This window comes from Chamaea fasciata, unplaced genomic scaffold (assembly GCF_029207755.1).
Source record: "Chamaea fasciata isolate MVZ Bird 193981 ecotype frontalis unplaced genomic scaffold, bChaFas1.0.hap1 SCAF_3, whole genome shotgun sequence".
NCBI classification, from domain to species: domain Eukaryota; kingdom Metazoa; phylum Chordata; class Aves; order Passeriformes; family Sylviidae; genus Chamaea; species Chamaea fasciata.
In genome coordinates this window covers 59,330,542-59,344,604 of record NW_027094088.1, presented here as the reverse complement: position 1 = coordinate 59,344,604, position 14,063 = coordinate 59,330,542, and the positions used below count along the sequence as shown (strand labels likewise).

At 36.1% G+C, this 14,063-nt stretch overlaps 1 protein-coding gene across 5 annotated transcripts in view; it reads left to right on the top strand.

The window, feature by feature from the left end:
- The window catches only part of AKAP7 (A-kinase anchoring protein 7), an 85,572-nt gene that overhangs the window by 33,223 nt on the left and 38,286 nt on the right, over positions 1 to 14,063 (top strand). For 4 of the 5 annotated variants that reach the window (XM_066179175.1, XM_066179173.1, XM_066179171.1 and 1 more), the window contains exon 7: positions 1,181 to 1,325. In XM_066179175.1, coding sequence (XP_066035272.1) covers positions 1,181 to 1,325 — 145 coding nt within the window. Of the gene's footprint in view, positions 1 to 1,180; positions 1,326 to 12,495; positions 12,568 to 14,063 lie in introns of those variants that run through there. The other variant, XM_066179174.1, reaches the window with a different exon arrangement.

The following is a 14,063-nucleotide window of genomic DNA, read 5'->3' as shown; positions in this document are numbered from 1 at the left end:
ACTGCCAGGGGCAAATGTCTGTATCCTGTCCAAACTGTGTGTGTGGGGAGTGCAGGTGTTCACTGCCAAACCTCAAGCTGGGCCAGCCAGCAAGTGGGAGACCCGTGGGCTCAGTAAGAGGCCGGCAATCTGGGCAGGGTACTTGGGGGACAGAGGGGCCATGACAGTACTTCAGGACTGTACAAACATGAAAATAGAGAGAAAGTCATGTACATCCTACACTGTTGACCTTCTGTCCCTGCCAGGAGTAACCTGCACTTTTGTCTCCTGTGAGCCTCACGTGCAGGTGAAGGCAGTGCCATCCATGTAGCCAGCCATGTCCGTGTCCTTGTGTCCTTTGAGCATGGGTATGGTTTTGGGAGGTAGAAGCAGCAGGTACATCCATCAAAGACTGGACTGGACTCCAGTAGCCAGGCAGTAGGGGGCACTGGGCTGGAGCTGCTCGAGGCTCCTGATATTCCTTAGCATAGAGTAATGATATTTAAATAGCAAACAGCATTATTGGGAGGTAGATTGAAGGAGAAAATACTGAATTTCTACAAAGATCATGTATTTTTATTGAGGATGCAATGGAATGTGGACCACTAAACTCTTAAAATAACGACTGAAATGTTTTCTGAAAATAGCCTAATAGAATATTTATTATGTTCCACTTCATATATGCAAAACTACATAATGATTCCAATATTATATATCCCAGTAAGGTTTTAGATTTAATGAGATAAAAAAGTCTAGTGCTAGTAAAATACAACTACTTTTCTTGTATGCTGATTTTAATGACTCAGAAAACTGCCCTTGATGACTATTTGAGATTCTTCCTTGTAGCAGCATGCCCAGTGATGACAGCAAGAATAATTCCCAGTTACACATTCCATGAGTACTGTTGCAAACCATTGGAATTTAAAGCAGTTGTAGCATTGTGTATGCCTATTTGTTTCCTATAGGACTGAAAAGGAAGGAGGACTAATGACACTTTTATTTTATTGTTAACTTACGCAGTAGACAATACTTCCCTAAAATGGAAGATTTGGCACATGATTATTTTTGTATTCTTTTTACATCTTGAAGTAATTTTCCACAGTAACTGTACTTACGGTTAAAATGAAAGCTATAGAAATTAAATATGAAAATTCAGTCTCCGAGTAGAATGCCTAATTGAATTTTATGTTCCTTTTTAAAGGTGAAAAAAATTGACTCTAGTCTGTATGAAGATTTCAAAAACCATTATTTTGGAGATGAGATTTTGCACCGCTTTGATCTTTGCTCCATGTTGAAAAAAAAACAACCAAATGGTTACTACTACTGTGAGTCCTCTATTGTTTTTGGTAAGTACATCCTAATTTTCTTCTGGTCAGTTATGTCTCTGAGTTATACGTGCAAAAAGCCATTTTTTCTGGAGTGTGTGTTAGGCAATTCTTGTAAGATCCATGGAGAATGACAGCAGTCTCTCCCTCAGCCTTGGCTCTGCAGGAACTCTGTGCAGTGGTTCTCACTGACAGTTGAAGTTTATGTTCAATTATCCATCTCCAGAATCCCATTCCATTTCTCATCCTAAAATGAGTGTTTAAGATAAGTGAGATGTATCACTCCCCAGAGCTGCTCATCTCTCTGTTGACTTTAAAGACAGGCTGTGTGACTAAGTCAGATTAGACACAGTGCTTACAGATGATTAAAGCTAGGTGAAATGTCTCTGGTTTGGCAGAGATGTCACCTTACTTAGACTATATTCATATACAGAGGGAATTTCAGTGGTACCACAGATTTGATAATAACTCTTCAGAATACCGTTAGACTTTAAACATTGTACAGACACCTTGCTAGATTATTACAGTGCTAGAAATCACAATTGTGTCTTCCTGCTTTGTCTGAAGAGAAATACCAGTGTTAGAAGTTAGTGCTGTTTCAGGACCACACGTAGGGCTCTGGTGACAGTTTGGTTTTTCCCCTGTGGTGACTTCTTTTTGCTGCAGCATTGCTGCTGGAAGTGCTTACTGGTCTTGAGGATTGTTCTGAGGACTTTTAATTAAATACTTAAACAATGCTTTAAATGTGCCAGGCACTTCTCAAATTCTAGTTGCTGTTAATGCTTTGTTTGTGCTTAGGGTCACCTTTATTTAGCTTAGCTAAATTGTTACCAAAAAAATCAAAAGCAGTACAGAGGAAAAAAGTATAGGATGTGGCAAAACTATTGCAAAATCCAGATAATTCAAAATCAAAAAGAGATATATTATACATATTTATTTATCTCTCTATATATCTGTCTTACCATATTTATTACCTTCTGTTATATATGTTTCATAGTTATGTTTATCTTTGTGTATATAACTATATATATAATGCCTTCTGTACATGTTTGTGCATTTAAACATTATTTATATCCATCCAAATGCTTCAGAGAAGGAGAAGTTACAAGATCATTTAACATGTTATAAAATTTTTGATTTGGGTGAAATTGAGGCCCCACTATATACAAATATTCTTCAAACTATTTTGGAATATGATTAAGGAATTTGGTATATAACTCTTTACAAAAAAAGAATCTGCTTAGTAGTATATTTGGTAGATATGTTTTTCCCAAACATTTGTTTAAATCTGTCTTTTTGAACTTGTCTTGTTGCTGACATCTCAGATTGCTAAAATGAGACAGTCTTTCAGCAGTCTTTTGTATGCAAGTGCCATTAAATGGTTTACAACAGCAGTCAATCAACCAGTATTCAAAGCAAGAATCAGATGCTTGTTTGGCTTTAACTCAATCCCAGTACGACCATGCGTAAAGAATTTATGTGTCATTTTCACAGCCCAAACAGAACTCTGCTTTGAATTATTTTTACATGAGCACCACATCTGACTTTCTGTAGCCGTAGAGAGAGTGGATGTTCTTCAATGATATTAGATTAAGAAAGGGTACTGTTATTATCCCCGTTTTTCTCAGTTCTGTATGGATTTAGGTGCATCTTGGTGAAATATGTGCATTTAATTTCTTGGTTTTGTACATGTTAATATATGTTTATTTAAAGCCAGCAAGGAAAACACTATATTGGAATAGAGTTTAAATTACTTATTTTTTAATTTCAGAGAAGAAGAAACTGTATTTTAATGAATTTTGAAAAATTCCTTTTGAAGTGTTTTAAAATGTGATTTGAATAGGGTTTTTAGTAATTATAGGTACCTAGGACATTAAAATAAGGGAGTTAATGTAGTTCTATTAATACATCAAAAATAGTGAAATTTGAAAACTACTGAATACAGACAAAACACTGTATCCAGGTCTAGTTCTTCCTACATGTACATGTACACAGGAACTCGTCTTTTTCTTTAAGTACACAGAAATTACAGAAACAGAATTTACTTGTTACGTAGAGTTTGGTCAGAGTTAAGTGTTTTGCATTTAATAAGATGAAAAGATCTGAAAGGGGATCCAAATTATTGTTAGAAATCCATTCACAAGGGAGACTTGCTTACTTCAATGTTCTGGCAGCCAGGATGGCCAGGTGTGTCCTTGAGGGGCATCAGGCACAGCATGGCCACCCAGACGAGGGAGGGATTGTCCTGTTTTGCTCTGCACTGGGGGGACCTCACCTCCAGTGCTGGGGACAGCTTTAGGTGCCACAGTGTCAGAAAGACATTAAACTATTAGAGAGTGTCCAGAGGAAGGCAACAAAGATGGTGAAGGGCCTTGAGGGGCAGCTGAGGTCACTTTGTCTATTCAGCCTGGAGAAAAGGCTGAGGGGAAACCCCATTGCAGTTACAATTTCCTTGTGTGAGAGGAAGCCAGAGGGGCAAGTACCAATCTCTTCACTCTGGTGACCAGTGACAGGACTTGAGGAAACAGCATGATGCTGAGGTGGGGGAGGTTTAAGTTGGATACCAGGAAAAGGTTCTTCACCCAGAGGGTGGTTGGGCCCTGGAACAGGTCCAGCTTTCCCAGGGATGTGGTCACAGCACCAAGCCTCACAGAGTTCAAGAAGCATCTGGACGATTCTCTCAGGCACATGGTATGACTCCTGTGCAGGGCCAGGAGTTAGACTCGATGATCCTGATGGCTCCCTTCCAACTCAGCATATTCTATGGCTAATAAGTGTCACGACACGTATCAGCTGCACATTTATTTTAAAGTGTGTTTAAAAATAGGGGAACCAAAAGAGAGTGATATGAATAAAAGATGGAAGTACAATACTTGCTGAACTGCATCAGTATGCACCGTGGGTAATCAGGGTTTGACTGGATGTTACAGAGCAACATCCACTAACTTTAGCAGAGCCTACATCTGCACCAGAAGCTTTCTGTATCTGTGTGCTAGCCCAGATATATGGTATTCAGGAGTTCAAGATTGTTGTGATAGTGAAGGTAATGTTGAAGGTTCATCATCAAAGTAGAGTTCAGTTTGCTGTTTAAAGCAAACAAAACAGCAAGGCAACAAACAAAGTGTCCTTCTTTGGACCACCCACCTCATGGCAGCTGTTGTATATCACCTCAAATCCTAAAGATTAGTGATACTGGAATGAGTTGAGCTTTTCAGTATATACTCCTTCACTTGAGAGATTGGTCAGTTTTGGATATTGTGGTAAAGATATTCAATAGATCCTCTGAATGTCAGGAGCATTATGTAAATCTTATGTCAAATATACCTTTAGCATTAAGTATCTCAAATATTTTCAGGGTCCATTAATGTAGATTTTTGTAGACTTGTTTCAAAGAAAATTTGTTTGTAGTATTATAATGTAAAATGAGATTATACACACATTAAAGAAAGTTATCACATGCCAAGCTGTTTTCTGTGATGTTTCTTCTGTGTGGCTTGTAAGAAGTTTATACATCAGACTTCCCTGTGCTATTTCTGAGTTAGGGGAACTTCAAGATGTCTGTTGCTTGGTGGAAACTACCCAGCAGGTTACTGTTACTTTCTGCACAGCCAAAATTGATATTTCTGGAATGTGGACCAACCTGGAGGTTAAATTGCTCTTACAGTCCCCCTTAATCATTGCAATCTAGCAGTAGCAATATGGGAAATAAAATATCAGACTACAAACGTCTGTTTTATCTGCATAAAAGCATAATAATATGGTAAAAGGTAATGCTTCTTTCTGTTCAAGCAATACCTCAAAAAGATGCCTTTTTAAGTAGCAGAACACTGGTGGATCAATTTGCTTTTTAGTGCATCTATGTACAAGTTTTTGTGTCCAGTCTGACCTTGTCACCAAGGTCATTCTGCAGTCTCTCTGAGGTGGGAGACACCTGCAGAAAATTGTTCTTCTCATCCTAAAAGCACTGTCTAAGACAGGCAGGATCTAAAAAGTGTCTATGATAGCCAAGATGTGAGTGTAAGATACACTGCTTGAGCAGTTACTAATATTTGTTAATTAGCTTGCTTGCAAATTCCATATATATGTATATATATTAAGATACAAGTTTTCAACCAGATGGCAAAAAGGTGCATTATATTTGCAATCTTTAAGTTTCTGAAGGAGATCAATAACATTGTGCACAGAACATGTTACAAAAAAAAAAAAAAATTCTCGCCATTTACTGGTGTTACACTATTTAAACCATTTAAGTAACATTTTTGTTGCTTTAATAAACTTAATTAGGCTTTCAGGTGCAGTTTGTGCTTCCACATTGCATTGTAAAGTGCTAGCTAGGCAGCTGCTCAACACCCATGTCTCAAACAAAGAATAAGATGCTTCTGATGGTAAGTTGTATATGAGCCCTCCAGATTGAAGATAAGTTTGTCAGCAATAGGTTTGGGAATACGCACAGGGAAGAAAGAATTACAGAAGAAAGAACAGAAGAAAAACTCATCTGTACCTGAAACAGAAAATAGACTTGATAATGTCACTCTATGAACTCTGAGTAATACTGAGAAGAAACAGAAGACTGAAAATAAAGGAATTGGAAACCAATTGATAGTTGGATAGATTGTCAACATCCCTCAACCTGCTCTTGATAAAAATGCATTTACAGTCAAGCAAAAAATACAGTAGCTTTCGCCTTCATCATCAAGGACGAAGACATTTCAAATACAGAATGCAATATGAAGTTTTGCCAGTTGGTCTGAAAGCTTTTTATAGTGGCACTATCTTAAATGGAAGAAAGATTGCCATTTGTCTCCTGTAGATGCTCTCCTGCTTCTCTGTTTGTTGGTGGTTTGACCTCAATGTGGTTGGTTTTATTTGTATGGCAGTTGAGCATTTTCTCACACTGGGGACAGCAATGGTAAGCAGGTAAATGCTGCTTTAATTGTCCAGATTCTACACCCAGATTGTGCATATTATGTGTTGGTTTCTTTTCACCTTCCTTCTTAATTGCATGACAGTGAATCACTTTTTGTAAAATAACGATACATTCTTTAGTTTTACCACTAGTATGTCCTTCTTTCCTCTTTGTAATTTCAAAATACCCTTAGGTTTGTTTCTTTCACTTCTAATTTTCTTTCCTTGATAGTCTATTTGTATCCTAGCTTCTACTTTCTCCACCCTATTGGGTCGTGAGTAACTGTTTTTGAGATTCTTGCATATCTGTGGCACTTCTCCCAAATTTTAATTAATTATATGGTAGTCATAGTGCTTCTGGATAAGAATGTCTTGTGTGGTTTCCCAGGGGCTGTTTCTTAACATTTGAAATTAGTAATTAAATCACTGTTTGTGTTGAGTTTATCCAGAACTGCTGCAGTCTTGTGCATGCAGTGTGGTCAATAAGTATTTGCCTGAATAAAAAGCAACAGGTATTATGTGCTAATCAGTAAAGTCTTTCCCTAAAGCACTAGTTCTCAGCTGAGTCATGTGGTAGAATATTGAGTTATAAAAATGATTCTTTTAAACATGGCAGAGAAAAAAATCACATATTGGTTATTAACCTAGAAGCCAGGCTCTTTGTGGACACTGACTTAAAGTAGCAATCCAGGGGTTTCTTACACACATCAAATATTTTTCGTATTCCTAATGACAACAGAGTAGTGCCCTATTGATTCCTTTTCAGTACTACTGCTTTAGTACTTGTTGGATGGTCTCTAACAATGTATCTCATCTTGTTTAGCCACACTGGGCAGTTGCTTCTATATTTGGTAATTTTCTGCTGTTGAGACATTAATCATTAGTATCGCATTTTTCATAATGAGATAGCATTTTTATACTAGTTTTGTAATACCAGTTATGACCTAAAAGCTTTGTGGAAACTTACTGTGTCTGGATAAAGAGAAGAGGCTAATTAAGAGGAAGGTAACCATTATGATTTGAAAATGGAAGTTTTTATTTCAGAATAATATTTCATTGTTCTGAGGCAAATTCTAATGTTTGAGCTTTAATGCTAGCAAATGTATGACAAACTCTTCATGAGCCAGTGACAGGGAGCTTGAAAGACAGGAACATGATGTTTATAATTCAATCATTTATCTCCTTGTACTAAAAACAAGCAAAAAACCTTCTCATCACTTTCTGTGAAAATGAGATTTATTTTTTGTATTTGATTATGAGATTCACTTTATTGTACAGAATAATTTTTGCTACACTCTTTTTTAAAATATCATAATGCAATTCTGTTCAAAAGACTATTTTCCTTTGTTTTTCAACAAAAAAGTATTTGAAGAAGTGATGTGTTTTTGTGCCAGAGCTGTTATTAGTACTTGAAAATAAGTCAAAATAAGATTTGCCAAAACGGTTTTCAAAAAATTGTGCAAACAATGGGATAAAACTGATGAAGTAAATATAAGAGGAGTGCACAAAATGCTATATGACGTCACTACAATTGTGATTCATGACTGAAAATTTAGTTGAGTGTATGAAAAAGGCAGAATTGATTTTTCACAACCCAACATAGTATGCTATAAAAATACAATTTAATAACATCCAGCAGGTTTTTGGTGTCTTAAGTATTTATGCTTTAAAGATATTTTTCTCAGCAGACTTTGGTGTTCAAACAACTTATTTATTTCTAAATTTAATATAATAAAAATACATTGAAAATGCATAAAGCATTGATTTCAATATACCTTAATTGTAAAAAAGTAAACAGACCTCTTAGGTGGTATATATGTAATATGAATATTTAATATTCTTTATTGAATGGATCAGTAAATATATAATATTCTTTTCTGGAATGGATCAGTAGAAGATAATTAATTTATATTCTTAAAAATTTCCTAGCTAGCAAGGTGCTTTTGATGATACATATTACTTGCATAGTGTTGACATAAAATGAAAGGTATGTGTCATTTACCATAACCAAATTAAGCTCTTTCTGCATTTCCTGAGGAGTTTTTTCAGTAGTTTGAAGGACCTGGAATGAAAGGACAACCAGTTTTCCACTGTTCAAATGTCACCATTTTAGTTGTTTCTGGTTAGTGTAGAACTCTTACCCATTGTGCTGCATGGTTCCACAGGGCCTGTAGGCTTCCTACCTAATCCTTATGAGATATTCTAAAATAAGATATGATTGCAGATCAATAGAGGTCTGTACCTCAGGGATTATGACAAACACTGACATAAAAATGTAGCTGCTGGGGAAAAGGGCTTGTTGAGTGATACCACAACTTGCATTTTTCTTTCAAGACAGTACTCAGCAATTAATTGAAACTGGTTTTTCTAGGATAGAAACAATAGTTTTCTTATTCTAGACTGTGCATAAAATATTTTTGAGGCCCCTAGTATTTGTAAAAATAGATTCTTTTTGTGAAAATAATATCAAGATAAAGTGTGACAGATTTGGAAGATGCATTGTTAATGTGGCTTGTAGTGTAATTTCTTCTTTCCAAGAAAGCCACAATGTGCTGTTTCTCATGGGAAGCAATAGAATGTAAAAGCAAGATTACATCAATCACAGGCTAAAACATGACATCATTATTTTAACAGTAGTCTGCCAAGTTACTTTGTTTTAATCTATTCTTAAACACAACAGAGAGGGTTATCACAGTACTTGCTGAATACATGGTATGTGATATTTTAGTTTTTAAACGAAGATAAGATATTTAGGATCTGCATTAATATTTGATGACAGCTAAGAAACCTGAACCTCTTCTCTGTTTATAGGACAATTAGGCAGATATGTTGAGTACAAAAGGTTGGAGATGTCACTCAAGCAGTATAAAGACCTTTGTGGGAGGGTGCAACATGCAATTCACAAGCTTGTGGCTATATCATATATGTGAAGAGTTTTCATTTCTTCTTAGTGAAGTGTATCTGAGTCTGCGTGTGGACCCTTATTTGTCAGCCATCCAGCCAGGGGCAGTCCAGCATTGCTGGTAATCCCCCTCCCCCACACATACCAGAGGATGTGGGGTTCTTACACTGCCTTTCATGTTAGTGGCAATTCTTTACCTGTTCCATTGCAGGATTAAATGTGCTAACCACCCATGGCATAAGCTATGTGGTATTACTCTAGTGTTTGATGTACCTCACTCGCTTATGGTGTGCAAGTGACAGGGAGCACTTGGGATCATGTGGAGATGACAGTGCTAAATGCAGCTGTTCTTCTTGCCTCTCAAGTGTGAGTGCCACCACTAGGCTGATGCTATAATGTTTAGCTGTGTACTAATTTCTGTACCAGCATCAGCAGCTCAGGAGGTTTACATGGCCAAAGCTGTGGTACCCAAGCCTAGGTTGAACATGCAAACATGCTAATACTTACCAGACGTACTTACAGACATCGGAAGGTACGTTTCCAATTTTTCAACTTTTTAAACATGCCTACTCTTTATTTTTTGAGACAGTGTGCATTCACACTGATTGCATTCTGAGCAAATATCTGGGAATGTGTTGTTGCCAAAGTGCTGAGCTTGACAGTTTCAGTTGGCAGCACAGATTTCTGTTCACCTGGATTTGGATCACTATTGGTAGAGCAAGAGTGTCCTCTCTAGACTGCATGGTTTTACTTTAGGTAAATAGTTTACTTTTTGAAGTCCCAAGACATTACAGTTGACCCTTTGACACATACTTTTAAAAACTTCTGATGTTACTTCATGTTTTGCAAAGAGCAGGTTTGTCTTACAGAATTCTGAGTAGCCATCTACAGCCTAGGGATTACACCAGGAACTAATTGCTGACTGAAGACTGTTTGAAAAACCTTTTGCCTTTTAAATCATTTATTTAGAGAAGCAGTGAAAATACCACAATTGAATTTTAATACCTAGGCTACCATAGCTTTTTTTTGTTTTATTTTAAATGTTTAAGACGTTTTGAATCAGAAACCTTAGATACTGAACTTTATTGTTTTAATCAAGAGAACAAACAAAAGCCTTTTTTACACATATAAATGCTCCTAATGAAATGCTTTTGGAAAGTGGGTCAAGCTGAACAGGAACAAAGCACTCTCTTATTCCAAAATAAGTGTGTTCACATATGGAATTATTCAGAAACAGCTCTTAGTACTTTAAAATTCCCAGGCAGTGTTAATCTGTCTTATCTTTCAAATGCAGGCAAGCTCTATAGTTTTCCTTCCCCATTCCTATATTATTGCAGACTGAAATCACATTGAATGTTAAAATTTTTCATCACTTGATTAGGTTGTTACACCACCTCTGGAAGAAGAGATTTGTTGGTGTATCTTTAATATTAGAAATGTTATTTTCACATGAAAGCAAGTAAAAGCAATCATTATTTTGCATGGGATGTAGTCTTTCAGATGAATATCTTGAATTCTTTGTGATCTTTAGTATTGGTAAATTCAGCTTTCTATACATTGTAGTTTCCTTTCTTGATATATATAATATCTCAACATATTATCCACAATCCAGATTACGATTTCCTTCTTTTTCTTTTTTTTCCTAATTTTTTCTTTTAATCTTTTCCAGATTGTTTTTTTTTCTTCTTCCAGTTGTCTTGCAGTTAACTAGTCAGAGCTTCTTGGATTTTTTTTGGTTGTGTTTTTTTTTGTTTGTTTGGATATTTTGGGGGTTTTTTTGTTGTTGTGTTGTTGGTTTTTTTTTTTTTTTTTATTCCCAGAAATATGCAGGATATCTGTTTTAACTTTATTCATAATTCATTACCTGGACTGGTTTGAATGTACTTAGTGATTATCTCTAGTCTTGGAATAGCTTTTCTTAATTTCTAAGAACATAAAACACATGAAGGTATGCTGTATCTCCAAATGAAGCTTAAAATATTATACATACAACTCTTTCTATTTAAGCATATAAAACCCTATGTATTTCGGAGCAAACCAAAATCTATAATTTGAAATACAGATATGTAAACCCTAATGCCCTAGTTATTTGAGAACTATTGCAGATATTTCCGAGATAAAGAGTCATCTGTGTTTTCACTTCTTCTCTGTATCATGGTGCCTTTTATTGGCTTGTATGACCAACTTGCACAATGGTGTTGTGTTTATTCAGGTGCTTATGAGGGACAAGGACTAAAGTTCTGAAGATTTGGTTCTTTCTTAATGCTTATCTGCATGTTCAGTTTTAAACTCTTCACCCACTTTCAGTCCTTTTCTTCACTTCTTTCTCTGTTTGGGACTTAAGTAGTACAGGGCCAGTGGTGGTAAGGCACACCTAATGAGATTCTAAGGAAAAGAAAATTATTTTGGGAGAATATTGGTTTGTGCTAGTAGATTTTAAAGATGAGAATTATAAAGTACAATGCAATAGCTGAGTACAGCTTTTTATTATTGTTTGGATATATTTGAACTATTTAGCATCCATTTTGTTTAGAGGCGGGATCTTATCTAAATGAGTTGCACTGCTCAAATGTACGAAATTAGTCAGCTGCATATACCCGATAAGTTTCTTTTCTGTATCAGTAGCTATTCTGACGGTTGAATTTTTATTTGAATACTTTTGTCTTTATGGTTGATTTAATATAGTGGAAGAATCTGTAAGGGTTTGTGTTTTGTCACAACTATACATTGTTTCAATGTAAATTTACATTGCAAAAGCAAGTGTAATGATCTGTCAGTGCAGTTATATTAATAACTTTGTACTAGTAGGACAATTAAAATAATAAATCTACAGATACTCAGACTCTATTTTAAGGGTTGTTTCCCCAAACAAATTTTGGTCCACAGTGCTGGCCCACAGTCTCTTGCACTGTGAAATATAACACATACTGCATGTATGTTATCTACCTGGCTAAAAAGTGCACTTCATAGGTGTATTATGTTGAAAAGTCCTTCTGGTTTGTATTAAAGGAGGGGGTTGTTACATATCCTTGTGTATAAATAAAATTTACAAGTCAAGAAAAAGGTTTTAGATTAATATCTTTTTAAAGAATTTGGCCCTAGAATGAGATGCCTCCATTCCCAGTTGTGTGGAGTCCAGTATCTCAGAGTAGAGTCCAGAAAGCTGAACTGAATGCTGCATTGAACAAGCCAGGCATCAACACCTCTTTGTCTTACTTTGATTTTTGAGTTAGGCATCTCACCCAACAGGGATCTAAAACCTCTGCTTATGATACATGGGCACTTTAATCAGGTTTCACATTTTATCTTAAAGAGGAAATACTTTTTACGTACATAGTTTGCTTGCAAATGAAACTGGACATTGGGACTTTTTTCTTCTCTCAGCTTGGGGAAATTCAAGCCCCCAAAGACTAGCAAAGCCCCAAATGGCAGCTTAGCGTGGAAGCTGAATGATGCACCAGCGTTCTTCAAGGAGCTTCACCAGAGCAGCGGAGAATTCAGACATCACAAAGCCAAAGAATGAGCCCCACCCCTGCCCCAAATCAGACTCTCTAATCCTGTGATTATTTCCTGGAGTTTCTAGTCTTATGGAGGTCACAAGCACAATGCTAAAATGCTCACTGAACTCTTAATCTTGTGGCTGATTTAGAAAAGGGAGTGTCCAGTTTCTGGATCCTAAGCCCAGGCTGTTCAAACTGAGCCAGTCCTGAACATGACTATTTCTGCTACTGGACAACAGGAGAATATGTGGGGTTTATTCAGTTTCTGGATGCAGATTTATGACTCCTGGCTAAATGCTCTGTTTGGTGCTTGTCTTTTTTTGGTATTCCTTAGAAAGAAATTATCAGTATATACCTATTATCTTTATGCCTCTGTGTGGGTGTTTGCATGTTTGCGTATAGTGCACATGCATGTACGTTTACTGTAAGGTGATGCAAAACACTGCTTCTAAGCAGCTCTTCTGTTGCTGAAATCCTTGTTATCAATTCAGCCACAGTGGTGGGTGATGTTCGTTCATGTGGAGGAGGTTAAAAAAAGCACAGTAGAAAAGCATTGAATACATGTGGGTTTGGACAGCCTTTGTCTGTGGGACTTGTATGGTACCTTGATATATATCCAAGCTGCTTCCTACCAGTTGCATAGTAGATGCCCCCGATACAGGCTTTGGATTGACTACAGTCCAGATGTTCATCTTCTCATATATTGTTAGTTTGTGTTTCATTGAAATATTCCTTTTCTTTGGAAACAGTTCAGAGAATCTCATACATGAATGTCCATTTAAAGGAGCATCTTTTTTGACTGTTGCATGTTGTTATCTTTTGAACGTGAGCTTATTTTTCAATTTATGCTAGCTTTTGCATTCTTATGTAAAAGATTCATTAGCACCTAAAAAATTGATGTTTAAGATCATAATTAAAATACATAGATAAATCCTATTTTATCAATTAGCATAAAATAGCAATTTTGAAATCAGAACAGATACTGGAGATATTACCAGTGATTTTTCCTCTCTCCAAAATTATTTATCATTGCTAAGGACGAAAACAAATGTCTCTTTCCCTTCTCAAGGAGTTGTACAGTACACAGAAATTTTATGGAAATAAACAGAATGAGAACGAACAAAAGAAACTGTTTTACTTCATCTAATGCCTGCTTACATGAGTAAATTTTGTAAAAAAATACTTTTCAATACATTGAGGTAAAGAGAAAGAATTTGTTATTTCACTTAGTTGATATTGTAGCCTCTTGTTCACAGAGCAAATACAGAATCACACTCCCTTTTTTATGACCTTTATAAATACCACTGTGCCCTTGGAGTATAGAAATATGCAGGAATGCCCACTCAGTTAATTACATTTTACTCAGTTAATATTAGCATCTCAGTCTCCCAATTCTTAAATTCCTTTTTAAGAATGAAAATGTTTTTCTCAAAATATTTGAGAAAATACAGT